An 18,552-nucleotide genomic window follows, 5' to 3' on the forward strand; every position below is an offset into this window, starting at 1 on the left:
AGCCCGATGCGACACCAAGCCACGATTTAAATGCCGAGGAAAGGTCTTCTGCTTTGGACAAACTGGCCAGAGAGCTGGAGGGATACGTTGAGACGAAGCTGGGCAAGTTCAAGAGGCTCTCAGGTGGGGCATTTTTCGTAGAGAAGTATCCTTACGTTGGTTACAAGATTAACAAGAGGAGGCTGAAAGAGCTGGTACATGTTGGGCCGTCTTCGGATAGCTTTGCGCGATGGATTGATGCTGCTGCTTAATTATACTTAATATTGCATTGAAATTGACATTACTATTTCACATACTAGCAAATTCAGTCCCAAAGGCACACTCCACCTACAAATATTTACCAGTCTCAATTCCGAATCTGCCGAGAAGCTCATCTCTAACCCCATAATGAAAACAAGACGTCTTGCAATTTAGTTATACATGACTCAAGACCACGACAAGCCAGGATCATAATCCACTATAGCGCCATGCCTATTCTTCAAGTGACTCCACATTGATTTGTCGGAATTAAAGCTGCGGTGACCTTTTACGCTAGAGCCGCAATCAAAGCAATACCAGTAATGTTCATGCATATCCATCTCTCCCAGACGCCCGGGGCGCCTAATGAAGCTAACGTGTTTCGCCCTCAGATGCTCAATCGCTTTCCCCATGTCAAAGAGTTCTTTATCATGATCATAGCAAGTTAGAATAGGCCGCCGGCTAGATGTCGTCAATATTAATGGCCTTACTATTATGTTTTAATACGTACGGCATGTTTACTCATCTCAGAAGAGCCTCGTCCTTCGTATGGTGGCGCGATAGCCAACAGTGTCATCGACAATGGTCAGGATTTGCTCTAATATGCCAGATGAGAGCCTCGGAACACTTGATGGAATTTATGCTGGGGGTCTTGGCCCTATAAATACTGTGCAGAGTAGAACCGTAGCTCAAACTATAATAAATTACCAGGTCTCTTTTAACTTCGTCCTCCAGTCTGCCTGAAGGGAAGTACCGATAGAGGGAAGAAAATATAGGGTAAGGATCCGCACCGCCGTAGGTACATTCGGATTGGCTCAGCTCTGGCCAGACTTCGATATCGGTGGGTTCTCGGTGGGTTCTCGGTGGGTTCTCGGTGAGTTCCATTGTGCTGGGCCAATGAACAGCTTGAGAAGGCAACTTCCGACACCACCACGCATAACTGAAGTTATGAGCACTAACGTTTATGACTTCGGTGCAGCAGCGAGACAGGCCACTTACGAGGGATCTCGCATACGACTCTATATATATACTTTAACACTAATTTTTTGTAACCCTATCTAATACTGCTTTCCATCTCAAAGCTTTGAGGTCCTTAATCTCAAGACTTCGTCAACCATTAATTGACAGCAACCGAGGTATTGTGTTGGATCGACCAATGACGTCAGCTGCTCTGTAGTTAAATGCTTTGTGACTTGCTCAATCTTTTGTAGTGATTCTATCAAGGATAAATTTCCCTCGATTGCAGACACGCACGCACCGTAGACTACTTCATGAGCCTCCTGTCGTCCTATGAACTCAGCCAACTTCATCATAACAGCCTCAGCAACTATGAGCCCTCGTGTCGACTCCAGGTTGGTCTTCATTGCGCCTGAATTGACCTGTAGGCCTGATAGTGCAAAGTTGGCTTGATAAAGTGAGCCAACCACCGAGATGAACGCGACCGGAAGTGCAGCCCACTCTAGGTGCCAAGGTCCCGAGGCACGCTCAAAGTCTGATACCATACCATCTAACACCAGCCCTGCCTGTGCCCGAAGGATCTTAGATTGTGCTAGGATGATCTCGCTCGAAATAGGGTTTCGTTTCTGAGGCATCGTTGACGATGCTCCTCGATGAGGTACAAAAGGCTCAGCAACCTGGGAATCATTCAATGTCAGTTCACGTTTACATAAGTAGACGACGATATTCACTTACCTCGTTAAGCTCGTTGGACGACATAATCATCAGATCAAGCGCAATCTTGCCCAATGAACCTCCAATCAAAGCCAAAAAGTTCACGACCTCAGCAATAGTATCTCGAGCGACGTGCCAGGTGATAACGGGGTCTTTGAGACCCAAGATGGCAGCTAGCCTCTTTCGTACTCGAATACCGTCATCTGAGCTACCTAGCGAAGCCAAAGTACCAGCAGCGCCGCCGAATTGCACCAGAAGACACCGTTCCTTGATTTGTTGCAGGCGTTCAGCGTGACGTCGAAGCCCAGAAAGCCAAACACCACATTTGTAGCCAAAAGTGATGGGTAGGGCGTGTTGTAGATGTGTTCGGCCTGCCATTGGCGTGTCGCGGTACTTGGAAGACATTGACTCGAGGGTGTTTATTGTTTCACCGAGGTGGCGCTCCACGATTGCGATGCCGTCCTTGATCTGTAGTTGCGAAGCCAAGTCCATGATATCTTGTGTTGTAGCGCCCCAATGAATGTATCCGGCTTGTCTTGTTAGCTGCCGCACTCCTTAATTCAGACAAGTGGTTGCGTACTTACATTGCTGATAAGGTACCCAAGAAGCCATTTGTTCGACAAGACCAAGGATGGGGTAACCGACAACCTCTGCCCTCTTTGCAAGCAAAGGCCAATCGATTTTCGATACATCAGAATGCTCACGGATGACTTTGGCGGTTCCCAAAGGAATCACACCTTGGTCTTCCTCTGCTTGAGCCAAGGCACATTCTGCCTCGATCAATTTCGAGACATATGATCGTTCAGAGAAGCACTCTCGAATTTCTTCTGTTCCGAAAGTGTCTCTGAACAGAGAAGTATCATGAACGGTAGCAGCAGCCATTGTTGTGTATTTGAGGTGCTAAAAGCTTTGAAGTGAGGCTAGAAAGCAAGAAGCATGAATCCTTCTGGGGTCTCATGACAAAGGACGTCGAGGTTTATGTATGCACTCACTCATCATGACAGGTCCACAGCAAGACCAGTACCGAAGGCCGATGGCCCGCTGGAATATACCAATCACTATCCCTATCCCGACACTGTCGTCCCGCTTTTCAATAATAGTGGGGAACGGGATACGGCGTTGGGCTCGCTTAATGCGGGATAAGCATGACTCGCGTGTGCGGGATAACGGAATAGCGGGATAGCGGCTTAAGGCTTACCCTATGATCACCATAGATCAATTGTCCAACGGTGTACCTTCGTGCTTCTCCGCATTCACCCCGCGACTAATCCTTCTCCATGGGGTATACAGCGGGAATGTTGAGCTTGAAGGCTTGGGCCAGAAACTGGCTCCAGAGATTTATAAGAACGTGGAGATGGCTCTCGGTTTGTGATCCATTCCCTTGCTCTCCAGACTTACCAATCTAAGTTCCTGTTTTTTTTCCATCTTGATCTACCTACAATAGATATCTCTTTGACAGTTCTTTGCCAGTTCTTCTGCACACTTTGTAACGCAGCCATGGCTGTCCTTTCAGAGCCCCAAATGTCCACCCCTCCAAAGGACGTGAAACCTGACGCAGGCTTCGACGCTGTTCACGATGAGAAAGTCATCGAGCAGAACGGAGTTGATAATCATCGCGAAGACTACTCGGGTGCTGCAACCAAGACTGATCCTGCTGAGATTGCCTTGGTCCGGAAGCTGGACAGGATGATCATGGTGAGACTTGGATCCAATGATTACCGTTATCTTCACGCAGAATTGCTAATGAGTAAGCCTATTCTCTGGGCCATGTACTTCCTCAACTACCTCGATCGAAACGCCCTGCCCCAAGCACGCCTGAATAGCCTCGAAAAAGATCTGAACCTCAAAGGTGTCCAGTACAACACCGCAATCTCGATCCTATTCGTTGGTTATCTCTTGATGCAAAGTATGCTCTGCGATCACATCATCATGACTCTCGGGGCTAACTCTGGCACTTCACAGTTCCCTCAAACATGTTCATGACACGAACCAGACCGTCCATCTATCTATCCTGCTGCATGATTGGCTGGGCCGCCGTGTCAGCTTGTACCGCAACTGTCAAGAATTACTCTGGCCTGATTGCTTGTCGTTTCTTCTTGGGTTTTGTAGAGGCTGTAAGTACTTGCCAGCTTCCACTTGCGCCTACCGCTGCTAATGCATTATCACAGCCATTTTATCCAGGCGCCCTCTATCTGCTATCGATCTACTACACTCGAAAAGAACTCGCTACACGCATTTCGTTGCTCTACACTGGCCAAGTCGTAAGCACCGGCTGTTCAGGGCTTATTGCGGCAGCTACATTCTCTACACTCGACCAAGTCCAAGGAATTGCTGGTTGGCAGTGGTACGTAAACAACTTCCAATCAGTCACAAGGTTTAATTGCTAACGCTTAAACCTCCAGGCTCTTTATCATTGAAGGCTCAGTAACAGCTCTTGTCGCGGTATTTGGCTTCTTTCTACTCCCCGATGACCCTTCCGAGACTCGATGGCTCACGCCTGAAGAGCGCGAACTTTGCATCAAGCGAATTAGTCGAGATACTGTCGGCCAGCAGGTTCGAGGTACAACTTGGGAAGGTCTCAAGCAAGCTTGCAAGGATCCTCGAACCTGGCTTTTCTGCCTTATGCAGAACCTCCATATCAGGTATGGTGCTTCGAGATGTCACCTTTGCTGGCTGGTCATGCTAACTGCATCCCAGTGCATGCTCTTTTAACAACTTCTTCCCGACCATTGTCCGTGCCATGGGATTCAAGTCTACTACAGCCTTGCTTCTCACCGCACCTCCATACTTTGTTTCTGGCATTCTTGGTATCCCATTCGCATGGTCGTCTGGTCACTTCAATGAGCGGACCTGGCATATCACAGCAGGCCTGTCTCTGGCTGTCATCGGCTTTGTCATGTCATGTGCAACTGTTAACGTAGCAGTGCGATATACAGCAACTTTCCTTTATGCTACTGGCGCTTACTCGGTTGGATCGGTTATTCTGGGCTGGGTAAGCAATACCCTCTCTCAAACTCCTGAGAAAAAGTCGGTTGCGTATGCTCTGGTCAATGTTACAGCCAACTTGGCTTACATCTACTGCGCTTACCTTTGGCCCTCATCAGATGGTCCCGATTATCTTATGGGATTCTCCACCATGGTGGCCTTTGCTGCCACGAGCATCATGTGTGCCTGGGCTATGAGGTTCTGGTTGAAGAGACTCAACCGCAAGATCCTTGAGTCAGAGAACGAGAGTGTTGCTTTTTATACCTACTAGATAACTCTGATTTAAAATAAAAGGGGTTTGAACCTGGGCCTATTGTTAACTTGAAGCAATTAATCAACTCGTTTGTGTTAAATTAACCTAGAATACCCAAGGACATAAAAGAACTAATCGTAACATGAAGAAAGCGCGAATGAGGTTATTTTTCTCTTATGTAAAAGAAGAAGAGCACCGCAGAGCCAGATGATGTCCTACAACAATGAACAGCTGGCTGATCTATTACCAATGCAAAGGTTTTTAAAGAAAGAGAGACTAGAATTGCAGATACCCCTTAAAGTACGGTCTCATAATTGCATCAGGCCATGTATGTACGGCGGAGAACTATAGGGTGGTTTTGATACACTTTTACCGTTGGCAAAGATGCTCTAAAGAAGACTTAAGGTGTCTACTAAAGTTTTTAAAAGAGGCGATGCAAAGCTGAGGGGTATTGACAATCTCTATTGTAGTTGAGTTTTGCCTCAAAATCGAATAGGATATAATTGGAATACCCAGGTAGGCTCTATTTCTAGATCAGAATGAAAAACGGCAGCGATCGGAACCTGCATGAAATAGGCATCACTGTAATAGAGAACTTTGAAATGAAGAGGGGCTTCGTGCCTCTAGTATAACAGCAATCTGTTTTCAATGAGCTGAGTGGCGTAAGTCAGCGGGACAACAATCATTTCGTCACTACAGCGTGACGCACAGCAAAGGTGAGGGCTTGGTAGTACCTATAATCAGCCCTCGAGTTCTTGATTTACTTTTGTTCCGCTGTACCCGACGGGAAGAGTCTTCAAACAGGCTCTCCATTCTCAATCATGGATACTTTACCGTCTGCCCTGATCTAAAGGTTTACCTGGCAGATATGAAAAAAATGGAGAGCCGCCGGCCAATCGATCAGGCTTAACTTTCAATCAACCGCATGTCCGTATGGTGATGACACTACCAGCTTTTATGATGATCGAAATGTTCCTAATTGGGACTATACTCCGATTCTCGGGACTTGAAGTTGCTTTTGGATTAGACATCAACATAGTCGTTGGCGCCAATAGCCTCAAAGCTTACCAGCGAGTCAAGTGATACTAGCTACGTCGTATTCCGTGGTACCTGGTCTGGAGACTGGCACAGGCGACTTGCCAGGTAATGTAGTATAACATCATAGGTCCATATTGAAAGCTGTGTGATATCAACGCCCAAAACTGTGTTGAATTTTCAGGCTAAATTCCAACATTGAATACCGCTACCTATACTCAAACAGCAGTCATTTCTGGCAGTGCAAGGTGAAAAATGATGCGTTCTCACTTATGATGTCCTAATTGATCACTCCGTTCAAAACGGAGGTAATCACTTCAAAATCCTTGGATACATCAACCTTCCAATGCGACACTGCTATTCTCACCGCTTTTGTACCCTTCCAAACCGTCCCGCTCACATAAATCTGTCTAGACCTATTGATCATATCAACAAGAGTCTCATTGATTGTCTTGTTCTTAGCTCGGAATAAGACAATCATGAAAATCTCTTCCAGAGAGGCATCTGCATCAGGAAGCAGCTCATAGTGTTCAGATTCTTGAATAAACTGGGCGACTCGGCGCGAGAGTTGGACCATATTGGAGAGCAGGGTGGCAAATCCAGGTCTCCCTTCACTAAGAAGAACTGCATAAACCGGCAAGGCACGGAATCGTCGAGAATTTTCCAGGCCAATGTTCAGAGGTGATGGAATTTTAGCTCCAGATGTAGACGCTAGGTATGCGGCGTTTAGGTTGACAAAGACCGAATGTAAAGTAGAAGCAGACTTGGTAAAGAACATTCCACAGTCGTATGGCTGATCAAGCATTAGCGTCTACGGTATGCGACTACAAGCATGTGAACCTACTACATTCAGAATCTTGTGGCCATCAACTGTGATACTGTCGGCCAGTTCAACACCTTCAATCCTGCTTTTAATGAGATCATATTCCCTTTCAGATCCCATCGCGCGAGCGAAGATACCAAAAGCTTACAAACAAGTTAGCCGCTGCAATTCATAAGGGGCTGGGAACATACCGCCATCGACATGAATCCACGATCCGAAACGGTCGGCCAGCTCTCTCACTCTCTTCATCTCCTCGATTCCACTTACACTATAGCGACCAGTATTCACTTCTCCAGCACTCAACACAATGATGCTGAGGGTGCCTGTTTGCTGCAGGCTCTCTTCCAAGGCGTCGAGGTCTAGTCTCCAGGGCTCATCTCTGCTACGCCTCAGTGATTTGACGGAAGCTCGCCCCAGTCCAACCACACTGGCAGCTTTGCTCAGAGAACTGTGCCCAGCACTTGTCAACAACTGAATGTCTTTGACGCCTGCTTGGAAGCACGCTGCCAAGAGGCCCAGATCTCCAACACTGGCTTCCTGTAACTTGTTTGCCAGAACTGCTTCTCTTCCGCATGCCAAGCCGAGAATGTTGCTAGCGGTCGCACCAGTAGTAAACGTCCTTCCTGTCCAGTCTTCGGCATTCCCGAGTCTCAACAAAGATATCAGCATCCGTAGAGCGGAATCTTCAACTGTTGTGGATATTGTTTGGCCAGGTAAGTGTACCTGAACATTCTGATCCAAGCGAGACACGACATTGTCTGCCCATTCGGCTATAGGTAGTGTCCCACCTGTAACGAAACCATAATAACGAGACGACAGAGCCTGGCCACTCAGAGCTGGGACTATGTCCTTTGTTACATGCTCTAGGACAGATTTTTGCGACGACCCAGATAAATAATCCGATAGAGTCTCATCTGGAAGGCTAGTTTCGGCTGCTCGAAGGCGTTCCAAAGGAGGGAGTGTTGGCGTGATATAGTCGTTTGGCTGATTACGGCGCAACAGCCGTGCTTGCTGTTTGTCAAAATCGAATAGGTCAACCATCATGTAGCGGTCAGTCAATGGTCTGAGATGTTGAGAAGCAAGGCATCATGGGGACACCAAAGACGGTGGCACTTTATAAAGACAACAATGAACAAAATGACTCATCTATGCCACGAGCGATATTGCCTGTCCAGTGGACTTTGTTTGACGATGTTCCATCTGCGTATCAGGGAGTCGGTCTTTTAGCGTTAAAAACATGACTTGATTGGCCAGAGGCCTGTCATGTTCAACTTCAAAGGCAACAGTTTGCGAGGTGGAGTTCTATAGCGTAAGTGCTAACCCTATTTTATGCTAGCCACGTGGAGCCTGCAATTCGGGTAAGGGTTGTGTGGGTTTTATTTTCAAAATCGCTGTTATTCTTAATAGTTCGAGAAATAATTAACTAACTGGAAAGTAAGAGGGAGACACTATCTTATCTTGAGTATTATAATAAAATCTCTTTATTTGCTAACTCTTTTCCTATAGCCTATCTTTAAGCCTAGAAGCCTAAATTTGGAGTTATAAATAACCTACCATGCCTAGATCAATTATATAATATTTTATTAAACTAATAGTATTATATAATTAAAATAAGTTATATAACTCTATAAATGGTTTAGCTTAGAAAAGTCGTAATTTAGAAAGATATTAATTATATCATTAAAAGGAGTTATAATATTAAAAACTATTAAAAAAAAATTAATTAATAAAATAAATATTTAAAATAAAAGCTTGAATATATAAAAACTGAAAATTATAGACTATTAAGTAAAACTAAGTAATAAGTTACTTTTAAGTAATTTCTTACTACCTGTTCTAATAATTTTCCTAATGAGCTTCTTACTAAATGCCCCTATGAGATGCGCCAGAGGGAAAATAGTGCTAATGTGTGAAAAAGGACATCTAGTAATAAAATAATATGTGATGAATTCGTCAAGTAGGCACCAGGCCCTTAGATTATTATTATATTTTAAATTGCTTAGGAACAGGCAAGAGGAAAAGTGCCACTAAAGAATTTAATATAAGTAGTATAGGTAATATTAGAAACTCACTTATGTATTACAACTAATGGAGTGATATCTAAACCTATACTTTCTCAGAGCCATGGTACTTTTATCACTAATAGGCTTGCTTCAACTCTTTATCAAAAAGTCCTGTTATGTTTTCTGCGAGGCGAGTCACGATCAAAGAAGTGGGCAGCCTGATAAAAACCCAAGCTGGCCAATTTCTCAGCTGGAGATCTTACGGTTCTTAGACCCGAAATTGGCTAGCTGTCACCGCATGTGTAATATAACCTGGAGACATCTGCCGGCTGCAACAATGTCCAAACAACAAGTGGCTTTCGTCAAGTTATCGGCACGAGCAGTACGCGGTGCTTCTGTTGAAGCATTCGATTTCTGTCATTGCGTATATTTAAGGTTGCCTTGGACAGTAACTTCATTTAATTCCTGGCCTAGCCCTCGAGCATCCGGAATTTGACACCGAGGATCTTTTGGTTGCTAATCATTTACGCAGAGCTCTCGGACACATTTCACTAACTCAAAAGGCATGGCGTTCATGTGCACTAAAGTTTGGAATGACGGCTTCTAGCTGCAACGCTGCTGCAGTCGAGACTGATCCACCGCTGACGTGAACTTAGACAGTCGCGTCGTAGATATTAGCGAGATCGCAGATCTTTTCCCCCTCCGTGATGCCACCTACCAAGTAGGGATCGAGCTGGATGACGGCTAGCACCTGCTTCTCTAGTAGTTAGCGCTATTTCTCAGCTTCTACGGTAGTATCCTGGAGGCCAACAGCATTGAGGCTGTTTGGCAGAGTTTTGTTCCTCCCGTCAAAGCAAGTTCCAGTTCCAAATCAAAACATAGGTTACGCAAACTAGAAAAACATATATATTCAAATCTATATTATACCTTCCCCCTTTCTCTTCCTTTTTTCTTTTTCTTTTTCCAATCACCATCTTTAAGCCTACCGCCTACTACTAACTCGATGGTGCCATTTTTGAACTTTACCCTACCGGAAATGGTGCGCTGGCGAGCTGTGGGGAAGCTTGAAAACAGGAAGGAGATTGCGATCTTATCAATGGTCGTAAGTGGAGACTCGAGTAATTTTCCTCTTCTTATTGGGTGGGGAAATGTCCGAGCTTGTGGCCCATATCTTGTCTTGCGATGTCGAATACGTGCTCAGTGGATGTCGTCCAGTCACCAGTTATTACGGAGGGCAGCATGACTCTGACATGTCATATGATCAGACATATAAAGGCTCACTCCATGGACCTGTCTCCTCCTTTATTCCTCATCCAAAGTATTCCAATTACGTACGATAACCAGTCCATCTCCACACACGTCATGTCCGATCAAGACAGGATCGAGCATGCTTTGGCCTCCGTCGTTGCAGCCCCAGCAACTCTACAACTCCTGCGAGAGCTGCACAGCGAAGCGCTGGCTGAGCCCGCCTACGTTAGTACAGACAGTCAACCAGCATCTGCTGCTCTGGACCGATTCGTTGCGCTAGAGCCTGAGAAGTGCGCTATAGTGTACCTTCTATTGAGAGCTTCCGGGGCTACCAACATTGTGGAAGCGGGTACTTCATTCGGTGTCAGCACCATCTACCTTGCCCTTGCGGCAAAACAGAACGCCCTGCTTAAGAATGTCAGTGCGAAGGTAATCGCAACCGAGAATGAATCTACGAAAGCTATCCGGGCCCAGGAAAATTGGAAAAGATCTGATTCAAGCGATGATGTAAGCGGTTGCATTGATCTTCGTGAAGGCGATCTCAAGGAGACATTGAAAACTGATCTCCCCGAACCCATTGATTTTCTTCTTTTGGACAGTAAGTGGTTGGGGTCTTACACGAACCCACGTTTTTCACCTATGATGTACTAACATGCTGGCTTACAGTCTGGTCGGCATTGGCTCTTCCCACCCTCCAGGTCGTTCAGCCTCGGCTGAAGAAGGGTGCTATGATTGTTGCAGATAACATTATATCCAGCGCAACAGGATATACGGACCTCGTGGATTATCTGTCAGACAAGAACAACGGGTTTCGTACTACAACTGCGCCTTATGATGGCGGCCTTCTCATCGCCGTGTACACGGGATAAGTTTGGAGACAGACTCTAATGAGAGCAGTAAGATGTCAAGCCCGTGGGCTATAACCTCTCCCCAACTGGCTCGAGCCAACAAAAACTAGCTTGAATCTGCATGGCATGCCTCTCGCCTACCGGATGTACCGAACATCCGGCGCAGAAGGGCCCAGCATCTTGCACTCCGAAAATAAATCACGCTACAAATTCAAAGACCAAGAAAGTATACAGAACTTATATTTTCTTATATTCTCAGACTATGGTTCTTGTATACTGAGATATCCTTTGCATGCTCGCCCACTGTGTGTTGAAAACGTGGCCGATTCGTCTGTCTCTCCTCACCCATTAGAGCCAATATCAATCAGCCTCTGGAATGACTGCTAGCTGTCCCATCTCGCACAAGTCTCATTGAGCAGGTTATATCAAACAAGCTTGGTGATCTCTCTCTTTCGCTCAACAAATTGAAGATCCAACCCTCCTGTAGTATGGTGTAGATGCAAACCAGAGGTCAATCCTTGCCAATATGAACTTTGGAACGAACAAAAGCTGCAGCATCTGATAGACAACACTAAGATAGAATATTGTCCGTTATCAGCTTGCAACAAAAATTTAAAACCAAGAGTACTTCGAGTTGGTCACTACAGAGTGGCTACCTCCGTCCTTTAAAGCCTGCCTGCCTGCCCCTTCTCTTTCAACATTGAGAGGTTTCCAATACTGCCATCACGATCTGGTTCAACATTCTCGATAACCTCTGAAGGCAAAAGGACATAGGCCTTACCTTACTAGTTCCGTTCGATTCTCGCACGATGGGTCACGTCGAGGTAACGCTCCTTTGCTTCCGCTGCAGGATGCTCTATTGGAGCGAAATGGGATATCCGCCGATGCCAAGCGGCAAGGGCACCTAGGGACTACATTTGTCCAGATGGCTGGTGCACGGAAAGTTCGCGCCAAGAAGTTGTGCATTAGCACTCATGTGTGACTTGCGTCAACAACTACAACAGGAGACGGGGCCTCAAGGAGTAAGAAGGTCTTAATTCTTGAACCCACCAGTATATCGTTAGTTGTTTGGAATAAACAGATGTAAATGCAAAGATTCTTAAATTGACTCCTCTCGATTTTTGACCTCCTGCAATGACCTCCATAAGCGATCTAAACCCTCTTTTAGTGCATCCTTGCCCACGGTAAAAGTGAGTCTAAACCAGCCATACTCTTCTGCCATGTACACATGCCCTGCCGCAACCATAACACCATTTTTCTGACATTTATCCGCGATCTTGATTTCCTGTTCTTTATATGTTTCTATGTAAGATGAACTCACACTCGATGAGTTCATGTCAACTTCCCGTGGCGACCTTTGAGGTATAAGCAAATGACGCAGATCTATCCAGATAAAAAGTCCGGCATTTCTTCACTCTATTAGCTCACATTTAAGACAGCTTTTGCGCTACTTACGAGTCATAGAACCGAATGCCATGACGGCGGAAAAAGGATGTTGCGATCTTATGATTCTCAACCATGAGACCCAGTTTCCTTTCCATGAACGTTCGGAGCCATTGTCGATCCTCAAGCATAGCAGCCCACATATCTTGAATAATATGTGGCGACCATGAAAATATGCTATATTTAGGATGCATTAGAAGTGTTAATCAGGTCGACATAGGTAGGATATACGAACCTGATACTTGAGAGTGCGCCCATTATTCCTTGGTTCTGAGTACATACAAAGCCTAGACGCAAGCCATTGGCGCAGAAATCCTTACTTGCACCATAAAGTACGTGGTGGTGGGTTTTGTCGATGACACCATCAAGATCAAGCGATAACGTGGACACGAAGGGCACAGCGTCGGGAATGGCGGGGTTGGGGAAAACTGACTTTGCGTAAATCTCATCGGAAATCAGATGCAACCCGTGTTCGCCGCATATTGAGGCAAATACTCCCAAAGTCTCGGGTGGCTGTGGATGCTGTCAAAGATGATTCAAATAGAGTGGGATAGGAGGCTCACATAGCATCTACCTAGAGGGTTGTGAGGGCTGTCACTGCATCAGTATTTATTAAGTCATATTTCCGAGTAGTTGTTGACCCACTGAGATACCAAGAGGGCCCGAGCCCGGCTACCATCAAGTCTCGCTTTGTGAAGAGCAATTTCTATTGCCCGCCTATTCACCTCAGGGTCGAACAGATCGTCAAGGGTTGAGTAGCCCTTGACTCCCGTATACGATACTCCAATAACTCGAACATTGCTGCGATTGAAGACATCAACGTTGAACCCATTGTAAAGTGGTAGTGGAATCAGGATGGCGTCCCCTTCGTCACAAATTGCCCAGATCAACGCATCAATCGCACTAGCTAGACCCGGAGTGATGAAGATATTATTGACCCCAATCGGTTCGCGAGGGTTAAATTCGTCCCTCCAAAAAGAGGCTGCTGCGCGACGAAGACGATGGGATCCTCGAGGACCAGTGCTGTAAGTCAAGTGATTGACTGGAAGAACATTGACCTATAATCATCAGTACGAAGATCTCAGTCTCACAGTTGCGTCAAGGTACAACCTGTTGCTTGATAAATCTTCCAACCTCATCATGCATTAAGCTGTTCTCTGCCAAGCGAAGGATAATACTGAATTTGTCAACCACCCAAAATGATAATCAAGAATGCATCTCACTCACGTCCCTTCGGGATTGGTAGGTGACCATGGATTTCCCATGGACTTTTCCCGTGGACCCCAAACGTCACGATAAAGCAGCCCTTGAGCGCCTCTTGTGGATAACTGATACTCTGCCGCAGTTGTTGCTATGGAGGCAGCATCTTCGACCGTGCCCATGCAGCGCAGCCCCCAGATCAAATCCAATCAAACAAATTGCCAAACAAATCAATCAAATATGCCAAAATTTTATTTCAATCAAACAAATACAAAATCCTCGATTTGAAATAACATTTGATATATTTGATACACAATATGCCATCCAGCGTCCATGCTGCCAGACCGTTGACCGCGCTTTCACAGCTTACCCGGAACCTGGCTGGTGAGCGACCCCAGCCAATCAAAGTCACCTTCCTTTGTCATCACACTTTCTTGGCATACAAGTGTTAAGAAAGTGGCCCTGTCTACACCTAAATCCTTAACAAGTGCACAACAAACGACTCAACCTGCGCTTTGCGCAGTCGCAAGCCGCGGCGATGGCCTCGTTTTCGACGAGCCCGCCCGCTGCCCCAGACCCCTTCGATTTAGGGATCCACACTCCCGCTAATCTGAATCGAGGAGCCCGTGCAGCTCTCTTGCAGAATAGCCCTGCGACCGTGAATGGCACCATTGGTGTTTTACCCGTTCCCAGGCAGATGGCCCAGACTCCATCCTCACCACTTATCGCCGCCACCGCTGCTGCAGCTACGGAAGACGCTGCGCGTGCCAACTCACCATCGATCTCTGAACAACAACCAATCTCTATTATCGAGTCGGCCAATGATCTCGCGCGAGAACACGCGGAAGAGTACAACGCCAAGCTGATGGTCTTTCAAACCTTCTGCGCCAAGTTTGAAGAAGCGGCTCAGCAATTCGCTACCGGACCGCAACGCCGTTTCGCTAGACAACTTGCTGACAGCTTCCTCGGCATCTGGAAACGAGAGCTCTCCGGCTCCGGACCTACGACCCCCAAGCCCAGCTACAGCAGCGTCGCCGCCATCTCGCTTCCCGCTGCCCACATTCGCCCAGCCCACCGCCACCATCAGCAACACCGTCAGCAACAACAGCAGCACCGACAATCCGACCCACCTCATCGCCAAGGGCAACAGCCGACCATCGCCCCACTCCGACAAGATCTCCGTGTCTTCATCCGTCTAGAAGCCGGAGCCCCGGCCAGGGCCCACAGTGGCTATGCCATCCGGACCTTAATCCGGGAGAAACTCGGCGCCGTCTCAGACAAGATCCGACAGGTGTTCCAGGTCCGGTCTGGATGGGCCGTCTTGGCTGCCGACTCGGCAACACGCGACTTTCTTGTAGAAAAGCAGGCTGAATGGGCCGCGGAACTGAAACCTATAGCAGTAGAAACGAACAAAGAATGGTTCACCTATGTGGTCTCAGACTTTCCCAAAAGACTGACCGACTTTCACGGTAATGAGGTGGATAGCGACAGCATCGTCAGCGACGAGATAGAAATGCAGACGGGGCTCAAGCCTGTTGACATACGCCCGGCGCGACAATTCTCGGACAACCCTTTGACCAAGGCCCTACTTGTATCCTTTCTGAAGCCCACAAAGAGATTTTGGTCGCTGTTTGGCAGCAGCATGGCCAGACTTGTCGACAAAACTGACCGGCTAAGACAGTGTGAGACGTGCTGGGGCTTTCACTTTGACCGCAACTGTCATAGACGGCCAGTCTGCCAACGCTGCGGCAAGATCGGCCACTCTACTGATGACTGCGCCGCGCCAGAACAGTGCATTAACTGCTTGGGCCCTCACCTGGCTAACTTTCACAGGTGCCCAGCTCGACCGAAGAAAGTGCGCGGCGTGCTGCGCCGACTTACCAAAGAACAGCGAGGACATGTCCGGACCGTAGGCGCGGAGGCATACCGACAACGACAGCGAGAAGCACAACCGGAATTGCACCAAGCCCATAACAGCACGTATGAACGACAAGGCGAGGATGCCGCATCACAAGAGCAGCCGAGCGTTCGTGCCCCAAGCCCAGCTATATCAGAAGCACCATCGTGCATCATGGTGGCCACAACGCCCCAGGTCGGTTACGAAGCAGAGGAGGAGCCTGAGCATCCCAGGCCGGGCTCACCGCGAAAGCGCCGAATAGTTCTCATCACTCGTCCTCATGACTAGGAATAGACACTCGCAGACACGAAGGAACGACAAGAAGCCGCTCAGGATCTTTCAGGCCAACGTCGGCAAGATCCCCCCGGCCCACGACTGCGCCCTGGCGCTGGCCGACTCGGAACGATATGACATTGTACTCCTGCAGGAGCCGTGGACGACTCATACAGAGACCCGCTTTCTGACCAAAACTCACCCGGCATACGACACATTCACACCAGTCGACATGTGGAACAGCAACGACACTCGGCCTAGAGTGATGACATATGTCAGGCGAGACCCAAGATTTCTCGCCGACCAGATCCGGCCCTTTCAAACTCGCGATATTCTCTGGCTCACGATCAATGGCATGACGATCGTCAACTTCTATCGCCAGAACGACGAGAGGGATTCCCTAAACACGCTGCTTCGCTGGCCTGTTCCGGAGCGCTGCCTCGTTGCTGGCGATTTCAATGCCAGGCATCGTAGTTGGCAGACGGGCCAAGCGACGAACCGCGGCCATGAGGTAGCAGGATGGGCGTCAGAGAATGACCTCAACCTTCTCAACACTCTAGATATCCCGACAAATCCACACGGCAACACGATTGATCTGGCCTTCACCAATATGCCACTGGCCGAAGCTACCGTCGAGGACCATCTCGCCACTAGCTCCGACCACTTCACGCTCAGCTTGACCTTCCTTGACATCAGATCGACTCCGGTACAACCGGCCAAGATCCGAGTTGAGACGGAAGACGAGCTTAAACGATTCGTCGAGATTGTAGAACTGGGAGCCACGGAAATCCCCCTCACAGATTCGACCCCTGCGGAGCTGGACGAGCTCGCGTCTTCACTTGTAAGTCTACTAACATCAGCAGCGAAAGCAGCTGGCCGGCCCGCGCGGAAAGGCGGACGCCCAGCCCCCTGGTGGACGGAGGAGTGCGCCTGCGCTGCGGCTGCTTTCCGGGCCATCAGAAGAAGCTACCCCTGCGGCTTCAACCAGGACGTTCAGATCGCCAAAAGAGACTTTCATCGTGTGGTCCGTCGGGCTAAGAGGCAGTATTGGCGGAACCTCATCGACAACTTCTCCAGCAGTAGCGCTGTTTTCAAAGCTGTCCGATGGTTGAAATCCCCTGGAGCCTTTCAGCCCCCGCCCTTGCAGGTTGACAACGTCGTGTACGAAAGCCAGATGGACAAAGCCAACGCACTCCGACAGGCTACGCTGGAACGAAGAACTGCGGAGGACGACATCGCAAACGCTTGGACACCAGTATCTCCTTCTAGGTTGATTCCTTTCTCGCCCAGGGTCTCGCTAGATGAGGCGCAGTGTGCGACCATCCAGACAGGCAATACATCGCCAGGGTCAGATAACATCACCGTCAATCTTCTCCAAGCCGTATGGCACATCATCGGAACACATGTCCGCCGCTTGTTCGAAGGATGCCTTTCCGCAGGCCATCATCCGAAACCATTCAAGGAGGCGGAGGTGGTCATGATCGCGAAACCGGGGCGAAGAGACCTCACTGAGCCACGGGCATGGCGGCCTATCTCGCTGCTCTCCTGCCTTGGCAAGGGACTAGAGCGACTGATTGCACGCCGCCTAGCCTGGGCAGCCGTTTACTACAGCGTCCTTCACCCGCAACAAGCTGGAGCGCTTCCCAAGAGGTCTGCGACAGACCTGGTGACAGCTCTGATCCATGATATCGAAGAAGCATTTGCACGCAAGAAGGTGGCGACTCTAGTCACAATGGATGTCCAAGGTGCTTTTGACACTGTCATGCGCAACAGGCTCGTCCTGCGCCTTCGTGAGCAAGGCTGGCCTGACTATTTGGCTCGTTGGGCCGGCTCCTTCATGAGCGGCCGGTCTGCGCGTGTCAGGTACCAGGATACCGTCACGCCCTCTTCTCCCCTTCAGTGCGGGCTCCCTCAGGGATCGCCGGTATCGCCGATACTCTTCCTACTCTATACTGAGCCAATCTATCGACTAGGCAATCCCTGGGGTCGCTTCGGCTATGCAGATGACACTGCCATCCTGTCTATAGGCGACACAGTAGATGAGACTACTGCCATGGCATCCAGCTCCATCGCAGAGATGGTGCGTTGGGGCGCGGCAAACGGCGTCTCCTTCGACCCAAAGAAGACCGAAGTAATGCACTTCTCCCGCAGTAAGCTCAGCACCGCGCCGGCAGTACGTCACGGCGATGTCGAGAAACACCCCGAGCTAGCTCTGCGCTGGCTTGGCATTTGGCTCGACAGCAGACTATCATTCCGCGTCCACGTCGAGAAGTGGGCGGCGAAGGCAAAGGCCGTCGCCTACCACTTGCGAGGACTCACCAACACAATACATGGCCCTCTTCCGAGTGCCGTGCGAGGTGCCGTCAGAGCTTGTGTTGAGCCGGTGCTACTCCACGGATCTGAAGCGTGGTACCCGGGCACCAACAGGCCGCGGTGGAGCCAGCCCAACAAAGACACACCGTCTAGTAACCAGCATCTCATACAGAGAATGAACAAAGCCTTGAATCAATCCATGAGAGCTATAGTGCCCGTCTGGAAAACGACACCCATCACCATCTTGCACAGAGAAAGTGGGATACCACCAGTCGATCAACTGCTCGAAGCCAGACGACTCAGGTCTCCGCACGACTCAAATC

The 18,552-nt window shown here is 48.5% G+C and overlaps 6 protein-coding genes across 7 annotated transcripts in view; 3 read left to right on the forward strand and 3 right to left on the reverse strand.

Annotated features, from left to right (window-relative positions):
• The window catches only part of FOXG_11904 (uncharacterized protein), a gene marked incomplete at its 3' end in the record, with an annotated part of 2,346 nt that extends 2,095 nt beyond the window's left edge, over nt 1–251 (forward strand). The window contains exon 3 of the mRNA XM_018391637.1: nt 1–251. Within this exon, the coding sequence (XP_018250325.1) occupies nt 1–251 (251 nt within the window).
• An 801-nt stretch (nt 252–1,052) lies between these two features.
• Nucleotides 1,053–2,790, reverse strand: FOXG_11905 (3-carboxy-cis,cis-muconate cycloisomerase; the record flags this gene model as incomplete). Its single annotated transcript, XM_018391638.1, has 4 exons — nt 1,053–1,177; nt 1,496–1,871; nt 1,930–2,438; nt 2,493–2,790. 4 exons carry the CDS (start codon nt 2,788–2,790, stop codon nt 1,053–1,055), a joined length of 1,308 nt encoding a protein of 435 aa, XP_018250326.1.
• A 542-nt stretch (nt 2,791–3,332) lies between these two features.
• On the forward strand, nt 3,333–5,164 carry FOXG_11906 (uncharacterized protein; the record flags this gene model as incomplete). The annotated part of the gene is made up of 6 exons (XM_018391639.1): nt 3,333–3,603; nt 3,661–3,814; nt 3,871–4,022; nt 4,077–4,252; nt 4,311–4,550; nt 4,606–5,164. The coding sequence occupies exons 1-6, from the start codon at nt 3,406–3,408 to the stop codon at nt 5,162–5,164; spliced, it is 1,479 nt and encodes a 492-aa protein (XP_018250327.1). The 5' UTR covers nt 3,333–3,405.
• Nucleotides 5,165–6,461: 1,297 nt separating this feature from the next.
• FOXG_20629 (uncharacterized protein) lies at nt 6,462–8,045 on the reverse strand (the record flags this gene model as incomplete). Its single annotated transcript, XM_018400924.1, has 3 exons — nt 6,462–6,974; nt 7,026–7,147; nt 7,196–8,045. 3 exons carry the CDS (start codon nt 8,043–8,045, stop codon nt 6,462–6,464), a joined length of 1,485 nt encoding a protein of 494 aa, XP_018250328.1.
• Nucleotides 8,046–10,159: 2,114 nt separating this feature from the next.
• On the forward strand, nt 10,160–11,506 carry FOXG_11907 (uncharacterized protein). 2 transcript variants are annotated; one of them, XM_018391640.1, is made up of 2 exons: nt 10,160–10,853; nt 10,922–11,506. In XM_018391640.1, the coding sequence occupies exons 1-2, from the start codon at nt 10,190–10,192 to the stop codon at nt 11,122–11,124; spliced, it is 867 nt and encodes a 288-aa protein (XP_018250329.1). In that variant the 5' UTR covers nt 10,160–10,189; the 3' UTR covers nt 11,125–11,506. The 2 variants fall into 2 exon arrangements, with proteins under 2 accessions (XP_018250329.1, XP_018250330.1); XM_018391641.1 differs by having other exon boundaries at nt 10,160–10,762.
• A 672-nt stretch (nt 11,507–12,178) lies between these two features.
• FOXG_20630 (uncharacterized protein) lies at nt 12,179–13,928 on the reverse strand (the record flags this gene model as incomplete). Its single annotated transcript, XM_018400925.1, has 7 exons — nt 12,179–12,512; nt 12,559–12,723; nt 12,782–13,059; nt 13,110–13,137; nt 13,192–13,604; nt 13,657–13,723; nt 13,774–13,928. 7 exons carry the CDS (start codon nt 13,926–13,928, stop codon nt 12,203–12,205), a joined length of 1,416 nt encoding a protein of 471 aa, XP_018250331.1. The 3' UTR covers nt 12,179–12,202.
• Nucleotides 13,929–18,552: the final 4,624 nt, after the last annotated feature.

The sequence above is a fragment of the Fusarium oxysporum genome, chromosome 13 (genome assembly GCF_000149955.1).
Source record: "Fusarium oxysporum f. sp. lycopersici 4287 chromosome 13, whole genome shotgun sequence".
NCBI lineage: Eukaryota > Fungi > Ascomycota > Sordariomycetes > Hypocreales > Nectriaceae > Fusarium > Fusarium oxysporum.

Coding starts and splice junctions, on each gene's coding strand:
- FOXG_11907 (XM_018391640.1), top strand. CDS start 10,190: ATGTCGAATACGTGCTCAGTGGATGTCGTCCAGTCACCAGTTATTACG. Junction 10,854..10,921: donor TGATTTTCTTCTTTTGGACA/GTAAGTGGTTGG, acceptor GCTGGCTTACAG/TCTGGTCGGCATTGGCTCTT.